The 19,460-nt window shown below is 35.3% G+C and overlaps 2 protein-coding genes across 4 annotated transcripts; one reads left to right on the top strand and one right to left on the bottom strand.

The window, feature by feature from the left end:
* Positions 1-5,715: 5,715 nt before the first annotated feature.
* LOC142634194 (uncharacterized) lies at positions 5,716-13,325 on the top strand. 3 transcript variants are annotated; one of them, XM_075808483.1, is made up of 11 exons: positions 5,716-5,935; positions 6,822-6,982; positions 7,127-7,616; positions 7,684-7,806; positions 9,387-10,066; positions 10,146-10,220; positions 10,714-10,897; positions 10,982-11,080; positions 11,346-11,412; positions 12,099-12,697; positions 12,831-13,325. In XM_075808483.1, exons 1-10 carry the CDS (start codon positions 5,861-5,863, stop codon positions 12,677-12,679), a joined length of 2,535 nt encoding a protein of 844 aa, XP_075664598.1. In that variant the 5' UTR covers positions 5,716-5,860; the 3' UTR covers positions 12,680-12,697; positions 12,831-13,325. The 3 variants fall into 3 exon arrangements, with proteins under 3 accessions (XP_075664598.1, XP_075664599.1, XP_075664597.1); XM_075808484.1 differs by having other exon boundaries at positions 7,744-7,806; positions 12,831-13,324; XM_075808482.1 differs by having other exon boundaries at positions 7,678-7,806; positions 12,831-13,324.
* Positions 13,326-13,859: 534 nt separating this feature from the next.
* Positions 13,860-18,167, bottom strand: LOC142637031 (uncharacterized). Its single transcript, XM_075811325.1, has 9 exons — positions 17,985-18,167; positions 17,631-17,742; positions 16,392-16,428; positions 16,177-16,246; positions 15,932-16,036; positions 15,530-15,680; positions 15,122-15,204; positions 14,306-14,399; positions 13,860-14,176 (listed from the first exon to the last, which is right to left on the bottom strand). The coding sequence occupies exons 1-9, from the start codon at positions 18,016-18,018 to the stop codon at positions 14,089-14,091; spliced, it is 774 nt and encodes a 257-aa protein (XP_075667440.1). The 5' UTR covers positions 18,019-18,167; the 3' UTR covers positions 13,860-14,088.
* Between the last annotated feature and the right edge of the window lie 1,293 nt (positions 18,168-19,460).

Below are 19,460 nucleotides of genomic sequence, written 5' to 3'. Positions count from 1 at the left end.
TCATAAGCCATTAGGATATTATTAGTGATAAGGCACCCCAGGACAAAGGCACTTTAGGTGGGGGAAATTAGTTGGGGCAAGATTTTCTTCAATCTGTTTGCCAAAACTTTTGAGATGATTTTGTGTATGACATTGCAAAGACTAATGGGTTTGTAGTCAGACATTTTTTCCGGGGATTTTATCTTGGGAATAAGAACAATATGAATATAATTAACCTCAGAATCCATATTTCCAGAATTTAGAAAGTGCAACACTGCATTGGTCACATCATCGCCAACAATATGCCAATTTTATTTGTAAAAAAGAGCATTCATACCGTTGGGTCTAGGAGCCTTTGTTGGTCCCATCTGGAACAAAGCTGTCTTCACTTCATCTGCACTATATTCACTGGATAGAATTTCTAGCATATGTGGGTCTACCTTGTGTTGTATTGTAGTAATACAATCTTCCAACTGGTCACAACCCCCTGCCTTGAACATGGTCTCAAAGTAGGTTATTACCACCCCTGTAATACCTTCAATCTCTTCTGCCCAGTTGTTATCCTTATCCTTGATCCCCTGAATAAAGTTTCTACGTCTTCGTTGTGAGGCTTTTGAATGAAAGAACTTAGTATTTTTGTCCCTGTGTTTCAACCAAGAGATATGAGACCTTTGTACCTAGTATATTTCCTGCATTAGTAGAAGACTATCCAGCTCTTTACTTGCTGCTAAAACATTTGACCTGTTACCTTCTATTAGCTCGCCCATACTGATTGTTTCAACTTTCTTTTGGATTTGCTTGATTTTTTCAGTATCCAGGTGTGTTCTGGTAGACCCCCAGGCATGCAAACTCATCCCATAGTTTGCAATCTTGTCCTTTATCATATTCAAACCCGAATTTCCACTGTCCAACTTGTTCCAAGCATCTTGGACTACGGATTCACACTCCTCCCATAACAACCATGACTCCTCAAATTTAAATGCCCTTGCGCCTCTTGCCGCCACTCTCTTGAAGGTCCCTGTCTGGAGAATCAATGGTAAATGATCTGAAGCATAGGAAAACAAATAGGTTATTATGCTGACTGGGAATCTCGCTTTCCAACTCTCCAAAGCGACAGCTCTATCAAGCCACTGCCTTGTGTTTGCTAGTCCCGGTCTCTTGTTGTTCCAAGTGTAAGGGTAACCAATGAACCCCAAGTCTAATAACTGGCAAAGTTCCAAAGTTTGTTGAAAATCATTTATTTGACTATAAATAGGAGGCCGACTACTTAGTTTCTCAGAGGAGTGTAAAATAGCGTTGAAATCACCAATGCACATCTGTGGACCATCAACGAAAGAAGCCAAGTGAGAAAGCAGTGCCCAAGATTTTGACTTCTGACCCACTTCTGGCCACCTGTAGAAATACGTTAAGTACCATTGAAAGCCATCTTCCTCTACCACCTTTGCTAGAATGTGGTTTTCAGTAAAGTTAATAACATCTACCATCACCTCATGTTTCCATAACAGTGCCAACCCTCCCCCAGAATCAAGTTTCTTAACAATAACTTGGTTTGGGAAAGATAAATCTCTACAGTGTTGCTTAAACCCTTTTTTATCTAGCCTTGTTTCCATAAAAAAAAACAAACTGTAGGAGCTCGGTCCTTCATAATTTTATGAAGGTTTCGAACTGTCCAAGGGTTCCCAAGCCCTTAGCATTTTCAACTTAGAAGCCTCATTGTGTTCGGCAAGGGTGAGCCATCACCCCGCTGTTGCATGTATTGTATCATCATCCTGTGTCTTGCTCCTCTTCATCTGCTACCCTACCAAGTCTTCGTTAAACTCCTCTTCTGTAATTTGTGATGGCCCCCTCTTCCTCAATATATTCGTGGACTCTTCCTCACTTAAGCCCCTTGGCCCACAGTCCATACGAGCGATTCTAGTCCATTTGGGCTTTGTGTTTGCAAGCCCATTAGGTTTAGACTTGTCTAGCACGTGCTCCTGCTTTAATAACAGTAGCTCACGTGCCTCTTCTGAGTTTGTAGTCTCTGTATTCACCTCCTTATGATTCGGATTTAATGCTACCGCTTTCCTTTCTTTCCTTGCGTTACTATTACTGATAATTCCTTGAGTATCCGTATTTAAAGCACTCGTATTAATGTCCATGTGTTTTAGCTCCCTTATTTCTGAAACCGCTTATGATCCCTCATTATTATGTGTAATTATTTCCTAAAAATCCGGGTCTGTTCCAGATTGTACGTTATTTCCTTTTTCATGTGTCTCGTCCTCCGTATTGTTCGTGGAAGGAGGTCTGTTCACTGTTGGGTTAAGCTTCCGATCAGGTCTCCTTTGTGTGTGTGGTGCTCCTCATCGTTGCTAGATGTGGTGCTTGTTGTCATCCAAGTCTGAGAACTAACCGCTTCCATCCAGTTGTCATACTGACACACCACTTCTCTAGTGTTCTTTGATGCAGCGTAGTGACTGGCACAATGTCTAAGATCATGTCCCAGTAACCCGTAATAGTGACAAAACAACGGAAGTTTATCGTACTTGAATGTTAACCAGTGGCGAGAACCATTTGATCCTGCTACAAAGCCTCCCATCCGTATCGGTTTCGAGATCGGAATAGATACCTAGACCTTCATAAGCAGACACTGTGCCTCATACTTCTGTCTCTTCTCCACCTCTACCACCACTCCCAATCTACTTCCCACCTCCGCTGCCACCTTGGGAGAAACCAAGTCAAAAGGTGCATCCCAAATCTGCACCCACAACAGCATTGATTCAAACTTCACATTGCGTGTTGTCATACCTTTCTGCCACTTGCGAAGCATGAGTGCTTGATTGTCAAAAGACCAAGGACCCCCTCTGAAAACTCTTTCCATCTCAAACTCTGTTTGAAATTTGAATTAAAACAGATTTGAACCCACTTTCATGATATGGACTCCTTCTTCTAACCCCCACGCCTTCTTCAGTGTGTTTGTCTCTGCCTTTTTGTTGAATGTTTTACAAGCGAGAAACTTCCCTAGTAGGCTTTGTGTGCAACGCTTAATCTCCTCTTGTCTTCCTTCATTCGAAACCTCTATCACTTCCTCTTCCTTCGTGGTTAGTTTCATATTTCCCAAACTATGGATCACTTCATCAGCCATCGAGCACCAAAAAGAAAACTAAAAGATAGACCCTTTAGGTAGGGCTATGGGAGAAAAAACTCGTCAAGTGAGAGGGAGAGCTCCTACACTGAGGAGAGTATATTTGCTTCTTTCTTTTTTCCCATTGTTTTTAACTCTTATACTTTACATTTGCTTTGTTTTGATTTTTTTACTATACTTTTCATTGCTTTCTTTTTTATTTTTCTTTTAATTTTAATTAAATATACTTTTGTTTATAACACATTTTCCTTTTAATTTTAATTAAATACACTTTTGTTTATAGCATATATTGAGTTATGAAGTATTGTATATTACTATTTTAAATTTTATACACAATTTTTTTATTTTTATTTTTATATATGCCCCCCAAAGATAAATTCCTAGCTGATGAGAATTAGTAAAAAATTGTTACAATAATTAGACAAAATAGACTTTTATTTTTTTTAGAAGGTCATTTAAGCGGGTATTATTAATTAGTGCCAATATTGACTTGAAATTCATATATTTATTAACTCTCTAAATTTTACTATATATATGTGTATTCATTCATTGAGAAGGTCATTTAAGCGGGTATTATTAATTAGTGCCAATATTGACTTGAAATTCATATATTTATTAACTCTCTAAATTTTACTATATATATGTGTATTCATTCATTGAGAAAATGGTGTACAAGATTCTCATGCTCTCTCAAAACTCAAAGTATGAGACTACGATGGTTTTAATTTTAATTTTTTTTTTAGGTTCTACGATGGTTTTAATTTTGAATGTATTATAATATTATAAATTGAATTTTATTTTGAATAATTAGTATTTACTAGTGATTTTTTCTCTCTTTTACTGTAAATTTGTAGATAAATATTGTTTTTGTGACGATGCCTATAGAAATCAAAAGGAAATTATCTCCATTTTTCCCTGGTGTTTGATGCTATTTAGAGGAAACTAGTAATCATCCTCCTAGAAATGAAAAAGGAAATATTCAATATTGTCACTCTTCCTCATGTACTCACACATTAAGTGAGAATTTGGAGTTTTGATCAATTTTTTTTTCTTTTTCCATATATTGACTATTGGATACATAAACATTATTTCAAACACACACACATGAATGTATTGTTAAGTATATCATGTCATTTACGTCAAAGATGCCTAAGATTCCAATCTCTTATTTCTCATTGTAACTATTGAATTTTATTTAAAATATATGTTTTTTCAATCACAATCACATAAATTATATTTTTGGTTGTTTTTTTTTTCTTTTTAAATGTTGGGAATGAAAATTGTAATAATTATATTAGATGGAATCATATGAAATGTTTTTGGGATTACAATAAAGAAAAGTTTTCCATAAAAGTGTTTTTCACACCCTATGGGTTGTTTGGCACTGTTGTTTAAACAACAATTTTCAGTATTTAAATAACAATAACACTTCAAACACGTATTTTTATAATACTTAAACACGTATTTTCAAAACACTAAAAATTGAACAACAATACTTAGGGGCTGTTTGGATTTTCAATTTCCATCACCCATAACTTTGTTTCCATCACCCATAACTCAAAATTGGTGGGTTCCACGATTGAGTAGTATGTTTGGATGTGTTTCTAGTTTTTATTTCCATAACTCAGTTATTTGATATTTGAGTGATGAGTTATTGAAACTGAAAACATATTTTAAGTGTTTTCAAGTTATCAAAACTTGGTTTCCATGGTATTTTTGTAATTAAACATATATGCATGGGACCCACTATCTTGTCAAGTCACTTTCCTTCTCTCTCCCACCGGTCACTCTCCTTTTTTTTTTTTTTTTTCCTTTCTTCTCCACTTTTCTTTCTTTTTGTCTCTCTTCTTTCTCTGTTATTCGCTGCAAGCATCAATTCTTTTTTTTCTCCTTCCTTTTCGCCTTTCTCATCTCAGACCCATAAAAAAAAAAAAATCAAGAAACAAACTTTTCTTTTTCTGTTCTTCGTTGCAAGCATCGGTTCTTTTTTTTTTTCCTCCCTTTTTTGCCTTCCTCATCTCAGATCCATAAAAAAATAAATCTAAGAAACAAACTTATCTTTCTTTGTTCTTCGCTGCAAGCGTCAGTTTTTTTTTTCTTCTTCCTTTTCACCTTTCTCATCTCAGACCCATAAAAAAAAAATCAAGAAACAAGTGAGGCTTTGACCAAGGGATTAGGTATGGGTCTTACAAAAAGTTGAAATATTTGAGTGATGTGAAGTGAAAACAGTGTGCCAAATGAGTGGGGTTTAGGAAATTTGGGTATTTTAAGCGATGAATGATGAGTGACAAAAATTAAGTGAAAAATGACAATTTTTTAAAGACCAAACAGTCCCTTAAACAGTAAACACTGTTATCAAACGGGTCCACTATTTTTCAACAAAAATCCATCAAAAAGTAAGAAAAGTAGAGCTTTTTAATGGGAGCAGGACATGGGCCTTAAATGGGTGACCCGAAAAAAAACGCTCCAGCAAGAAAATGTGGCCCAAAAAAAGGAGAGGGAAAAAACAGAAAAGAGCGTGGTAATAGGGATTAAGAGATTAGGCGTTACAATTTACAAAACAAACACAAACCTAGTACGCCACTTTCCCGCTCGCTTTTAAGGTTCAAAAACATTATAAACCTCTATTGCCTATGTCCACTGTCCACACTATTTCTTGTCACTTTCACGCCAAAACTAGACGCAAAATTTTTCTTCTCTTTTCATTTTCGATGCGAACACAACAAAGTATTGAAATTTAATTCCAAACTTAAAACAATGAATTCCCCTGAGTCCAATCGGGTCGCCGCCACGTCATCACCCAGTTCCTCCAACAAGTCTCCGCCTGTGCAAGTAAGCCCATTTTATTTATTTATTTATTTTAAATAACTCTGATTTTGCATTTTGCTTATTACGGTTTCATTTTGATTGAGTGATTGTGTAATGGGTCAGATCGTTTATGTTGTTTTTTTCTTTTGATTTTCTAGTACTGCTTAGTTTTGTTGTTTGGTAAGAAAATTGAGGGAAAAGGACAAAAGCAGGTTTATACTTGATTCATTTCTTTAAATTATTTATTTATTTATTTGGGGTTTCCGAAATAGTGAATTTGATGGTTTATTGACTCTTGGGCTACCCTGTAGAAGAAGAATTTGATTATGGACATGGATGATAATATATTTTAGACATTGAATTGTATATACTTCCAATTTGTTTAACATTTTCTTAAGAATCGTACTAAGCAATAGTGTGTGTGTGTGTGTGGTTCTTTTTTTTGCCGGGGGGGGGGGGAGGATTTGATTACCGTAATTTGTCAAGGGTTGAAATTCATTCTACCACTAATGCTTGCTTTTTATACATTTATTTCTTCGTTTTTTTTCCCTGGTGTTAGTTTAGCTTATTGGTTGCCTTGACAAAAGTAATTGCATAATTCAGAATTAAGCAAACTAGTAAAGGCTTTGTGCTTTCTTGCTATTTTTGCACATTTCATTTTTTGGGTACCTAGGAAACAAAGACTTTGCCAACTGTATCTAGTGCATTTGTTTGGCTCTGCGGAGTTTAGTATCTCATTTTATTGTGATGAATAGGACTCCAAATATGACATTCATAATTTACTCTTTTGTTGTTCTTGGTCCATGTGTTTTCTCAGATTCTTATTAAAGATTAGGGCATTTTATCTGAGTGCTTTATAATTATATTCTGGAGTTGTGTTCACTTGTATCTTTGTTTATTTGAACTCTAGGAATCACCATTCTCCAATTTCCTTAGCAATCTCTCCCCTATAAAGTCAGTTAAGGCAGTACGTTATACACAAAGGTTTTTGGAATCTAATTTTCCAACCCCACCGCCTGTGTTTACATCGCCTCGCATAGATCTGCAGAGAGAGACTGGTCTCCTGGAAAGGTTTGAGATGCTCTAATTTTATTATACATATAATGCTTTCTGATGATGCACATGTTGGTTATAAGTATTTTCTTAGTTTTCGTTGCTTGTTCAAGTATGCTGATGTATTAATATCAATTGATGTGACTTTATTTATGTTGACAGAAACAATATAGTTGAAGAAGATTCAAATATTCGTGAACAGTGTAATACCCAGTTGAATGTTGCACAAATTCCTAGCTTGGATAAGGAAGTCCAATCATGCAGTCCTTCAGGGAGCGTTGACGAATATCTGGCAGATATTGTGGAGGTGGACTGTACACATTCAGCACATAAACAGTTGCAATTAGCTAATGAAGTGTCTCAAATGTTAGAGGGTGGTTTCACTGACCCCAAAGAAACCATAAGAAAAGTTGACACTGTGGATAACAGGAGCAGTAGAGAGGCTAGATCCCTGACATCATCCAATCAAGCCGAACAGAATTTACCTTTAACTTCACTTAATTTGGTTGATGATTTAGTTGATTTGAGGAATGATGAAAGTTTTAATGTGTTCCTAAAGATTACATCTGAAGATGTCAATGACAGTGTTGATCCTGATGTGAATCTAAACCCTGCTTTAGGAGTGCAACAATATGAACAACATGCAGCTCAGGTAGATGTTAGCATTGTTTCTATATATATATATATATATTTATTTATTTCTAAATTTAAAGTTGCAGAATGTTGCTCAACATGATAAAGGGCATGGTACTTGTCAGTCACTTTCTGAACCTTTGCAGATTGATGAGGCGTTTGAAGATTCTGATGACAGTTCAAGAGCATTACCAAAAGAATTTGTGAAGGTATAATTAACTATGCTATTAGTACTTTTTTTTTTTCATTGTTCAAGTGTCATGCTCTTCTTCCGAAGCACAGGTAGTGTTGCATTTCACACAACTTTACATCATTAATTTATATAGAATGGTCATTACCAGGCGTTGGTTTCACCTAACTGTGGTCATTGATTTACACTCAGCAATTTTTTTCTCCTTTTAATAAATGAAGTGGCTGCTCCCAAAGATCTTGAAGTTGCACACTTGTGCAGCCTGAGACTTAACCATTACACTGGACAATATACTGAGTTTATGGAAATCAATATCCTTTAAATAACAAACTAAAATGAAAAGCACTCTACAGCATGAATAGGTCCGAGTTCTTCCCTTTTGATCTCACATGCATTCTTTGCATTTCTTGCTCTATCCTTCTTCGTTGGCTCTTGTATATTCATTTACGAGCCTTGCTGTGATTGTGATGTAACAACTGCTTGATGCAGGGACACAACCAAGATTATTTTGGAATTTTTATTTCACATTTCCAATTATCTTATAGGATTGGAATTTCAGATTTTCATTGTTTATTATATAGTGATTATATTTCATGCTTTTTTTTAGATAGGGATAAGTTTTTAGATTAGCTGCTTTTACTTATATAAAAAAAAGGTTTTTAGATTTTCTGTTGTTGAGAGTTTAATGAGACATGGCCTCTTATTGCTGGAAGCTCTATAAGAAGGCTCCAAGTGGGGTATTATTAGTATCATTTTTTTTTATTGATACTATTATTGAATAAAATTTTCTTTGTGAGAAATTTATTTATCTTCTTGTTGGTGATTCTAAGCAATTTTCAGGCTGCTCTAGGTGGTGAAACCTAGATTGTCCTGCATCACTACTTTAAAAAAAAAAAAAAAATGGTCCTTGATAATTTACTTTTGATGAAAATACTACTTTTATCATTGGGCAGCTTTTGTAGATGGGAATGGTATCTTTATATATTTATACTAAATTTTAAAACCCAATTAGTTCTAAAAATTTGAACTGTAAAGAATACTTGTCAGGTCTTTTCAATTTGACAGTAAAATGTTGCAAATAAACATTTTTCTTTAACCTCTGCTTGTTGATATTTTTTTACAGAATCAGAATGTCCTTTGTTTGTTACACTTGTTGAAAGTTAGTACAGAATTCTTATCTCTTTGTAGCCCTTCACATGTTGGTATCCTTCATTTGAAAGAGCATGGCTTATAATCTCATTAGTTGTATATGACAGAGATTTGATGTTGAAACTTTACATTGATATGAAAGTTTTGCAGCTGCTACATAATACTTATAATACATCATATCTAAAATGAACATATGTAATGGTGTCAGGCATTTTTGGCAAAATTTCCTTTATAATATATTCTCCATTATCTTTGTTTAAAAAAAAAAAAAAGTTTCTTGGTATTATCATCCTTGAAAAGCATGAAATTGGAAGAAAATGATGAATCAATTGGTAAAAGCATTCCTTTCTATTATGATTCAAGTTTAGCCCAGCAGAAAGTAATTTATATTTGTCATTTCTTTTAAGAATTATTACAGTAGAGTATTTTTTTTAAAAAAAAAAAATGTAGGAGGCCAATCATTACCAACGTGGTATACGTAGACATCTTCATTTCGAAGCTGCTTTAGCCTGCAAGGGTGTAGCTACTGGAAATACAACCAATTCAAGGGCTAGCCTAACAAACTTGAAGAGCCTGGGTTTGTCTCATGTTGAAAGTAGAGCAACCTCCAGTGGTGGGGAGGCAGTCAACTATGCTCAGTCCAGGGCTTCCAAGTCCTCTTTCAGCCCCTTTGAAGTGGTGAGATCTACTCAAAATAGCAGGAATCCTGTAATCTTGTCCCCCATTCCATCTGGTATGGGGTTACATCTAAATACCACTGTCAGATCTGTGTCCTTGGGCATGGATATGTTTGCAAGTAAGAACTTAACTAGGTATAGAAGTTCACAAGATAAGGTAGTTCATGAGAGGAGCAATGATTCAGCAGAAGACCCAAATTGTACCTCAATTTCAGCTGTAGCTGGGACTGTAGCTGGGACTATGTATTCTTATGCAGATATAGATCAGCAGGAAAGTCAAGCTGGTGTGGCAGCCAGTTCTGACACCTACCCTATCAACAGTCTGAATCCCCCATGTGATTCTCCTTTGGCACGAACTGAGCAGCAGGTTATTCCATGTGAGGGGAGAATATCTACTCCGCAAAATGCTGACAGTGTTGAGGAGTTGAACGAAGAGAGCTCCAATAAGAAAAGGCAAGCATGCACTTACTGTCTTATTTATGCTTTATTTCTTTACTCATTTTGCCAACTTGAGTTTTTGGAATGCATCCAGGAAGAGGCCATCAAACACAAGTGAGAGTCATGGCTGCAAACGTTGCAATTGTAAGAGGTCCAAATGCTTAAAACTGTAAGTAAAAGGGAGGCACGTTGAGAAAATCTTAAAATGTAGCTTTTTATGTGGCCTTTGGGCAGCATGTTGAAATTATTTAATGATACGATCACAAAGTTGTACCATTCATTTAAGTGTTGGATTTAATGTTTATTTTATTTTTTCTAGAGAGCATGTTCTATGGAAATCAAGAGAAAATACAGCCCTTCTATTGCTATCCTTAGCTTTTAAGAAGCTTCAGCCTTCTTTTATGTTTTTGATGTTGGTTAGGAATTTTTTGCTGCCCCTGCAGTTCGACCCAGCCTTCCTTTGGACTCCTAAGCATTGAGTGCATGGGGAGGTACCACTTGGACTAAGGAGTCCAGTGGTAAGAAGCTTCAGCCTTCTAAACCCCCCTTTTATTTGATATTTTTGATGACAGCAGATTGTCTGACAGTAACATTTTTTGAAAGACTTTCAAGCCATCATTGCTGTTGCAGTTTGATTTAGCTGTATTCTTTATCATGGGCAGTTATTGTGAGTGCTTTGCGGCTGGAGTTTATTGTGTGGATTCTTGTGCATGCGTAAACTGCTTTAACAAGCCTGAATATGAGGATACAGTTCTTGATACACGACAGCAAATCGAATCTCGTAATCCTCTTGCATTTGCTCCAAAGGTTGTTAAGCATGACACTGACTCTCCAGCAATAATTATGGTAATCACGTCTCAAAGTATCTATCTTGTTCTCTAGTGTGATTGAAATATTAAAATGTGTTGTGAGCAAAAGAACACTCTGCAGGAAGCAGGGAACCGGAATACTCCATCATCAGCCAGGCACAAAAGAGGATGCAATTGTAAAAAATCAAAGTGTCTTAAAAAATATTGTGAATGCTACCAGGTATGTTTTACATTGATGGCTTGTAGTTTTTATATCCAATAAAATATAGGAAAATGCAGTTCCTTCCAACCACATTGTCCTGAAACTCCGTTTCAACAGATGTCATATGACATTTCCAAAATTTTGTTTTTGTGTTTTTTAACCCTCCTATTGAAAATAAAAGGCAATGAGTTCAGTCAAGATAATGGAGTTGGAATAGGAAGTCCTTGTGGATTTTTGGTCTTTGCATTATTCTCATTAGATACACCTTTTGCTCTATTTCAAGGCTAATGTTGGATGCTCTGATGGATGTCGATGTGAGGGTTGTCAAAATTCTTTTGGAACAAGTTCAGGTTAGATTTTTTTCCCAGTCTCTGTCCTTTAACTTCTTTTAGTAAACTCGTTTATGTAGTAGCGTGTTATGCATCAGATATGTAGTATCATTGAACTCATAGTAGTCATACTTCTTCCCCCTGCAATTTGAATTACATCAGTTTCAAACTTGCACAATTTACAAAATACATTTTGAGCTTGCTGGTGTTTGGCCAGAATTCTTCAGTTTTTACTCTATGACATGGTGCAAATGACAGTAACAGATGAGTGTGGTGGTAGATAATCTTAGCAAAATTTGTTGATAGGCTTTGATGAAGGGAACAAAAAATGTATTTGAGCATTCTAGTTTTGCATGATAGTAGCAACTAATAAGTTGGTTGACTGAGTTTATAATTGATCTATATTTTTCAGAAATACATGGATACTTTTGTGACATTCGTAGTTCTTAAATCTTTCAAATTTCCTACAGTTCATATTGGAGAACTATGATTAATGTACACATTATCAGCAGTTTTATGTCTCTACATTATAAGTAAATTTGGCTCTCCACACAAGTATGCATCCATTTAGTTGTTTGACATTATTATGAGATGCAAATACAATTGGAGAAACTACAAATTCAACATTTGGACATGGATGTAGATTTTTATCCTTTTAATGGTTACCAATAACTAACTCTTCCATAACACTGGAATTGCAAAAATAGAATGCAGGAGAGTTGAAAATCCATCTCATGAGGTGAGTGGAAAGGATGGGAGTATTGAGCAATTCTCACCAACATGGAAAGGACTTGCTGATATACGTAACCTTGCCCCTTGCTCAGGGGCACTAATGTTTGCTTCATCCAATATAAGGGATTGCTCAAAAGTTTCACAAACCAAATTGCAACGGGGAAGTAGCATTCAGCCACAAGCTGGTTCCCTTCAATGGAATTATTCCCCTGTCATTCTTACACCTCAGTTATGTGACAGTAAGGGCTCCCATGAGCTCACTTCAGACAGTGCACCCTGTGATATAATGGAGGATGAAGATATGCCTGAGATTCTCAAGGACACTTCTACCCCTCTCAAGGCAGTGAAAGCTAGCTCGCCAAATCAGAAACAGGTGATGCCTCCACATTATCAATCAGATAGTCAAAGGTCAAGCTCTCCACATGGCATGAGAAGTGTCCGGAAATTCATTTTGCAGACGATGCCTGCTTTCCCTCCTCTTACCCCATACAGTAATTCTAAAGGCCGTGTCAACCAAAAAGAAAATGATCAGAAAGATAATATTGGCAATCATTGATTTGATTGCATGGAGTTGGTAAGTCTGTCAAGAATTTGTTGTGTTGGTAATGCAATTGATTACTGAATATGGGCTCTTTCCCCCACACACCCCCCCCCCCCCCCCAAAAAAAAGCACACTATAATGCGCAAGCTATCTACTGTTTTTGCAGGCATTGGCTAGTAAACTGCTTTGAACTTTATGAGTGCAGCTGGACACAGCCTTTATGTTGGTAAGAAATCAGGAAAGAATCATTGCTATGGGAGTGCTAATTCTTGGCCTTTATACTATTTCTGACGCTGTTGTGGTAAGAGGGCACCTGTAATTATCATCTGTAATCAGATTTATAAACAATTTTACATTTTTCTGTTTGTCACTGTTTTGCACCTCTGTATAGCATTGTCCTTTTGGTGTTTTGTGTGGTGGTTACTAGAATTGCTTTTTGAGAAATTTTGTTATACCTTTTTCAGAATTCCACTCTAAGAAGTAGAAAGACTCAATTCTTTATTATAGATGGATGTGGCATATGAATAAGGTAATAGATAGGTCAGTTAACATTAACTATGAATTGATAAGGTAGTATTTTTAATATTATTAATAACTTTGTTATGCTTGAGACAAATTTTTTTATCATTTGAGTAGGCATTTACCATGTCATGCTGTTACCATGAAATAAAGATTATTGCCTGAATTGGGAAGTTCTATCAATAAAATTATGAGGATAACAAACTCATATTTCTTGTGCTATAAGATTTGCAAGAAGGGTTGGAAATCTCTCTAAATTTTTATGGGTTTAGTCCACCCTTTGACTGTATGGCTGTTTCGTTGATTACATCTTTTCCCCATCCCTTGTGTTTTTTTTTTTGGTCCCTTGGATCAAAACTAGAAAAAAGGGAAAATTTGAATTTTCTTTGTTAGTTGGCATGGCAAATGCCTTCCACAAAAAACAATAGGCTGTGGGTTCGAGTTTGAGAATTAATCTCTGCAAAAAAATCAAGTTAAGGCTACTTACCAATTACTTGTCTTGGATATGGTAAAAGTGGGAGTTTTGTGCACTTGGTACAACCTTTTTAATTAGCATGGTTTGAAGATCATGAGAATACCTCACCTAATTTGCTTAGTATGTGCATCAAAAAAAAAAAAAAAGTTGCTGGATTTGGAAAGCACTAGAAACTTAAACAAAAAGAGGAGTACATCCAAAATTTTTATTTAGTATAGAAGATGACATAGTGAATTAGGGAGGTTAATTTAACTATACGATTTAACTTGTGCTCCATTTTATGTACCATCTACTTGTACATATGCATTCAAAAGCTGCTCGCCTATCAGAACATTGTACATATGCATTCAAAAGCTGCTCGCCTTTCAAAATTATTTGTTTTGATAATCTCTCCTACTCATTAGCTCTGAGTTCTAGTCCCATCGCACAATCATGGGCGAAAACCCTCAAGCCCTAGTTTTGGGGTAAGCCAATTGCAAATTTCGTCCATCTCTGCGGGTATTGTGTAGTGACCAAGCCTACAAAGTCAAACAAAACATTAATAGATATTTCTTTTCACTTCATCTAGTAAGTATGAGTTAAGTCTCACTTGTGTAGTTTCTCAAAAAAAAAAAAAAAGTCTCACTTGTGTAAAAAAGGATAGTTACCCATCATAGGATTTGAATGTCAGGTTGCGAAATCCTGCTGAATTTAAGGAGTGGGCTGATTTTTCACCATGTCTATAGTTAACAACGTCATCACCTACAATAAGATAGATAGTCAGAAGGCTTTACTTGACTAGTTAATTTTTGTGTGCAGAACAGATTATGTTGCTGTCAAAGAACCCTGGCTGCAAGGGGCAACCTAAGCATGGAATAACAGTCTAAAGAAATAGATTTTCTAAAAATGGTATCTGATAATGCATTAGACCTGTGGAATAAACTTCATTCACAAAACATCATCTGGATAAATGAATGACTTACAAGTATGGGTTCCATATGGAGCTTTAGGATGATTTTGTTTCACACACAAAGATGAAGTCTCAAACAAGCATTTTTTTTTTATCATTATAACATTTTCATTTTAGTGTAAGTATGTTCAAAAGTGAATCTACTTTGGACTTCTACACAATTTGAGCATTGCATATTGAAATGATCAAAAAAATTATGAGTCATTAGAGCCATTGGTGTATGTAGAGTTTGGAAGAATAAAAAAAAGGTCATACACAGTGCACAAAGGTCATACACTGGGAGAGGGAAGTGGTAGGAAGAATCAAATTAAAAAATTTATATTAAGTGAATTTTTGTAATTCTTTAGGCTCCTTTGTGCTTATGATACATGTAATCTCTTTCAATAAAATTTGTGTTTACTTTTAAAAAACTAATTTTCAATTGTTATAAATAATACTCATACAATAGTCCAGACAGTGCAGAAGCAAAGAAGCATAAACTGCAACTTTGCTATATAGAGATCCAGATACGTACTCATTCCATGACAAAGCAAAATTGGTAAGGAAGCAGCACGCCTGCCAGCATCATGTGAACTTTGTATTTTGTTTCTTAAACTCCTGCATGGTAAAAATCATTAACCATCAAACAGTGGAATGTTCTGAATTATATTAGCTCCATGCCTACTAAATTACTAATATGCATTCATGGCAAATATGTTAGGATGATTAGATAAGATCCATTAGGCTAACAAAACATGTAGTTCAGGTGGAAATCATATAGAAACTGCTGTGAAACCATGAACATCTGAGGATTTTAGATTATTATAATTTCTTAGAGACCCCCTAAGCCGAAACAATAAATGGGTATAGTTCTTGTCATTCCCAACATCAAAAGGACACGTGTGTGTTTGTTTGAGAAGGAATACTTTGAATGAAGCTCTACCTTGCCCCTGGAAGCCATCCACTTAGTCCAATAATTGCCCTTAGGTTGACAGGGTATGGATTACCATTTCCATATCTTCCTAGAGTATAGCAAGTGGCAGAGTAAAGGGCCATTGCAGCACCCATACTGAAGCCTCCGATACCAACTTTAACTGTCAAATAAATAGTTTGATAATGAAATTGTCAATAATTGAATTAGTTAAATAGTATGTTCAATTAAAACAAGTATGCTAAACAAGATATTGTTTTAGAATAAGTCTGCTAAGTTGAGTTATGGAAAAAAGAAAATAAAAATGACACACTCATTTATGGAAATTTATAAAAGAAAAGAAAAATTCATAGAGGTTAAGTAAAACAATAATAATGAGGTAGTATTTTGCAAATTATGTAGCTTTGAAAGTACCATCAGCTGGCTCAGTTGACAGCAAGTTTGCAATATGTGCTGCTGAATCATCTAAAGCCTCCCAATCATTTGAACCATCTTCTGAGAGCTCTCCCGCATCAAACCCTGATATGAATTGCACAAACAAGTTAGATGATCAAAGCATTAAAATATATTTGGTTTTATTTATACTTGAGATAGGAGATATTACAAATGATACTCATTTTATCATTTTAAAAGAGAGAAAAAAGGAGATTGTTTCTTACATGCAGTGCAAGGAAAACCCCCAAGTAGTGTCACTGGACGTGTAGGAGCAGTTGGGCAGATCCACTTAATCTGTGTCACATTTATTTTATTAGAAACCTAAGATACTTATGAGATGAACAGTGAATTAAGATAAAGGAGGTATTTTATATATGCATGGACAAGAATGTGTACAAGCTGAATAAGTTCATAAATAATGAAAGAAGTATATCCTTACATTTGCAAGAGGAAGGGATTCTAAGAGCTGGGAAGAGCTGCAAGAAAATGTAGAGCATGAAGTGAGAAAACTTTTCTTTCAAATTTTATTTTATTTTTATTTTTATTTTTATTTTTATTTTTATTTTCATTAGGGTAGAAAACATATATATTTCATTACGCTACAAGCACATCTGCAAGATGGACCTTATGTGCATGCCAACACAACTGCTTAATATAAATGTATATATCAAATTAACATTGAGAACAAAATAACTGATCAAACAGCAACCCTAAAGCAGAAAACCAGGATTATGCCAGTATCATTGTACACAAAGTACTCAACAATGAAAGAGATTAATGTTAAATAGGATTTAATTATAATCTTCATTACACCATACCATGGGATCTAATCAAGTGCACTTGAAAATCTGCATGACAGTATTTCCATACATACATATGAATATCCTTTGTCAAGGTCATCTCTAGTTGTCTAGGTGGGAGATGAACCAAATGAAGTATTGGTCCTATTCGTGAATTTGGCATATACTCTTTTCCAAATTAAGGCTTCTCAAGTTAAGTTTACATCAAATCAGACAAGTCATGAAAGGGACAAGTAAACAAATTTTAGTAATTCACGGTGTCACTGCTCTCTCCCATCAAATTTATTCACAGGAATCTCAAAAGAAATAAAAAAGAAAAGAAAAGAAAAGAAAAGGGGAAGCATCAAAGGATTTTAACATTAGAGAGCATGTCAGGATGTTGACATCCTTGGACTCCTTTTTAGGTGCCTTTGGAACCAAAAAGTCCTTCTTTCTAATAAAGAGTATGTCCTTAAATATAAAAGGAAAGAAAAGCATCAGCCCTTGATGAAAAGACAGGGAATAAAAAACAAATAAAGACAATTACCAAATTTTTTGATTTCTAACCTGGCTGTCTCACACTATTAATTTTAAATAAGTTTACGAAAACAAAGCTAGATTGTATCATAGATGAGTATGCTTAATTAATTTCAAGAGGAACTTCTATTAAAAGTATAATCATTTACATTTCAGTGATAATTGTTAAACCTCCCTCTCAATTATCAAGCTCCTCTCATAAAAAAAATATAATAATGTATGAAGGAATGCAGATTTCCTTTGCTTCCAAAAGTAAGAGAGTTCTAAAATCTACAACAATGATTCTTGGAGAATGTCACAACAATGCATAAAAAACACAAACTATGAATGTAAGAAAGGAATAGATAAACTATCAACATCACCTTGAGCCATTGTCACCGAGGCCATGAAGCCAAACTATAGTGGCCTGATGTTTTCCTCTAGGCCTCACTACATAGGTCCTTCCAAACTCAACTGTTCTAGCAGTTCGACTACCTGAATTTATGTCACCAAAAAGAAACATAAGCTTTTATAAGTGGACTGAGAAAATCAGCATTCATTATAAATAGTACCATACATTACAGGCAAATAAAACACAAATTAGTAAGTATAAAACTAAATGAGAAGTATAGGAAACATGTAATTTGAACATAAAAGAGTTCCTGCAACTTATGGTAGTCCACAATACATGTAAGTTGAGATGACAAAAGGTGATGAGAGGTGGAAAAGAAACAAACCAGAGCCAGTGTTGGGGTGTGAGTTACGGCTCATCTTCGCGGTTCAATAATCTGCACTAAGCAGTCCACCTATTGCAATGCTTGAGAGGATGTGGTGCAATGATGAAAACCAGAATGCTATTGTGTATTTATAGCCAAAAGGGTGGAATAAAACGTGTAGGTATGCATCAAAATTAATGTATGTATGTGACTATGAGTAATGTGTAGACCACACCACTCTAGGCCAGCTACACATACCTAAAGCAGCCTAGAAAATGTAAAAGGTTAAGGGAGAGGGCATCCATGAAAAGGAAAGCTAAAAAGACAAGGAAAAAAGCAGGAAATCTTTTGCGAGCGGACAGAATCCAAGCAGAGGCAGAGCACATTCATCCATTCCTATGCTACCCAGCTAGGAGAGGAGAGGGGGGCTCTGGTTTTGCAACATAACGAATCTATGCTTGTGGCAGTGGCCAAAAAATAAAGCAAAAAAAAAAAAAAAAAATCCCAACGACAAATGAACAGAATATTACTGAAAACAAGAGAGAGAATAGTTCAGGTTTTCTAAAAGAAAATATCTTTTTCACAATCATTTGTTTATGCATTTTTTTTTTATGATTGATGGATTCCCATTAAACCCAAAGCAAAGTTGCCAGTGCCCAATTTATCTATGAGAGACAAAGACAACACTCCCCCCCACATTTAATTCATTTTTATTCATTTGATACTTGATAAACTACAATTTTTCCTAACTCCAAATTTCAAAACTTTTTTCTATATTTAATTTTTAATTTAGGGAAGGGTGAATCAAATGTGGGATTTTTTAGGAGATTCAAACTCAAGATCACATACACTAATAAACTACCATTTGTTTCAAAAACTTAAGGTGAATATAATTATTTACCATTATTTTAACAATACTTATTTATTTTTGGGCTCAATTAAAGACAACGGCATGGATTTCTTATTTGGAAGAGACACTAATAATAACTGATTAATTGTGAGCTTTTCCTTTTCTTCCCTCCTATTATCTTTCCTGTATTTTTGCTTTCACGGTTGCCACTATTTCTTTGGTTGCTCTCAGAGTCAAGCCCCACCGATAAAAGTTTTTGTTTGTTTATACTCATGGGGGGACACAACACTAGCACATATAGTATAGTCCAAAGCCGGGCCTTTTGTTAATGATATTGGTGCTGCCAAAATCTCCTTATTTTTTGTGCTCTTTACGCGGTTCTATATAGATTTTCAAACCAATTATGAAACCACCCCACAGAAAATATTGACAAGCATCTTTTTCAAACACACTGTTGATGAAAGTTGATTTCCTATATCATACATCATACTTTTAAAGTTTTCCCAATGTCTTGCCACAAGTGTTTCACTTAGTCTGTACGTACCAAAACTATACAGAAATTTTCAAATTTTTTCTGTATGCCATAAGTACACCAATATGTAGAGTCAGTAGAGATCAAACATTGGTGCTTCATGTGCCCTCCTTCC

This window comes from Castanea sativa, chromosome 5 (assembly GCF_040712315.1).
Source record: "Castanea sativa cultivar Marrone di Chiusa Pesio chromosome 5, ASM4071231v1".
In the NCBI taxonomy this organism is placed as follows: domain Eukaryota; kingdom Viridiplantae; phylum Streptophyta; class Magnoliopsida; order Fagales; family Fagaceae; genus Castanea; species Castanea sativa.
This window is presented reverse-complemented; position numbering and strand designations above follow the sequence as displayed.

Excerpts from the sequence above, each read along its gene's own strand:
- LOC142634194 (XM_075808482.1), top strand. The coding sequence starts at position 5,861 with ATGAATTCCCCTGAGTCCAATCGGGTCGCCGCCACGTCATCACCCAGT. Across the intron at positions 10,221-10,713 it reads AGGTCCAAATGCTTAAAACT|TTATTGTGAGTGCTTTGCGG; the intron begins GTAAGTAAAAGG and ends TATCATGGGCAG. Across the intron at positions 11,413-12,098 it reads TTCTTTTGGAACAAGTTCAG|AATGCAGGAGAGTTGAAAAT; the intron begins GTTAGATTTTTT and ends TTGCAAAAATAG.
- LOC142637031 (XM_075811325.1), bottom strand. The coding sequence starts at position 18,018 with ATGAGCCGTAACTCACACCCCAACACTGGCTCTG. Across the intron at positions 16,247-16,391 it reads AATCCCTTCCTCTTGCAAAT|ATTAAGTGGATCTGCCCAAC; the intron begins GTAAGGATATAC and ends AATGTGACACAG. Across the intron at positions 15,205-15,529 it reads GGATGGCTTCCAGGGGCAAG|GAGTTTAAGAAACAAAATAC; the intron begins GTAGAGCTTCAT and ends TTTACCATGCAG.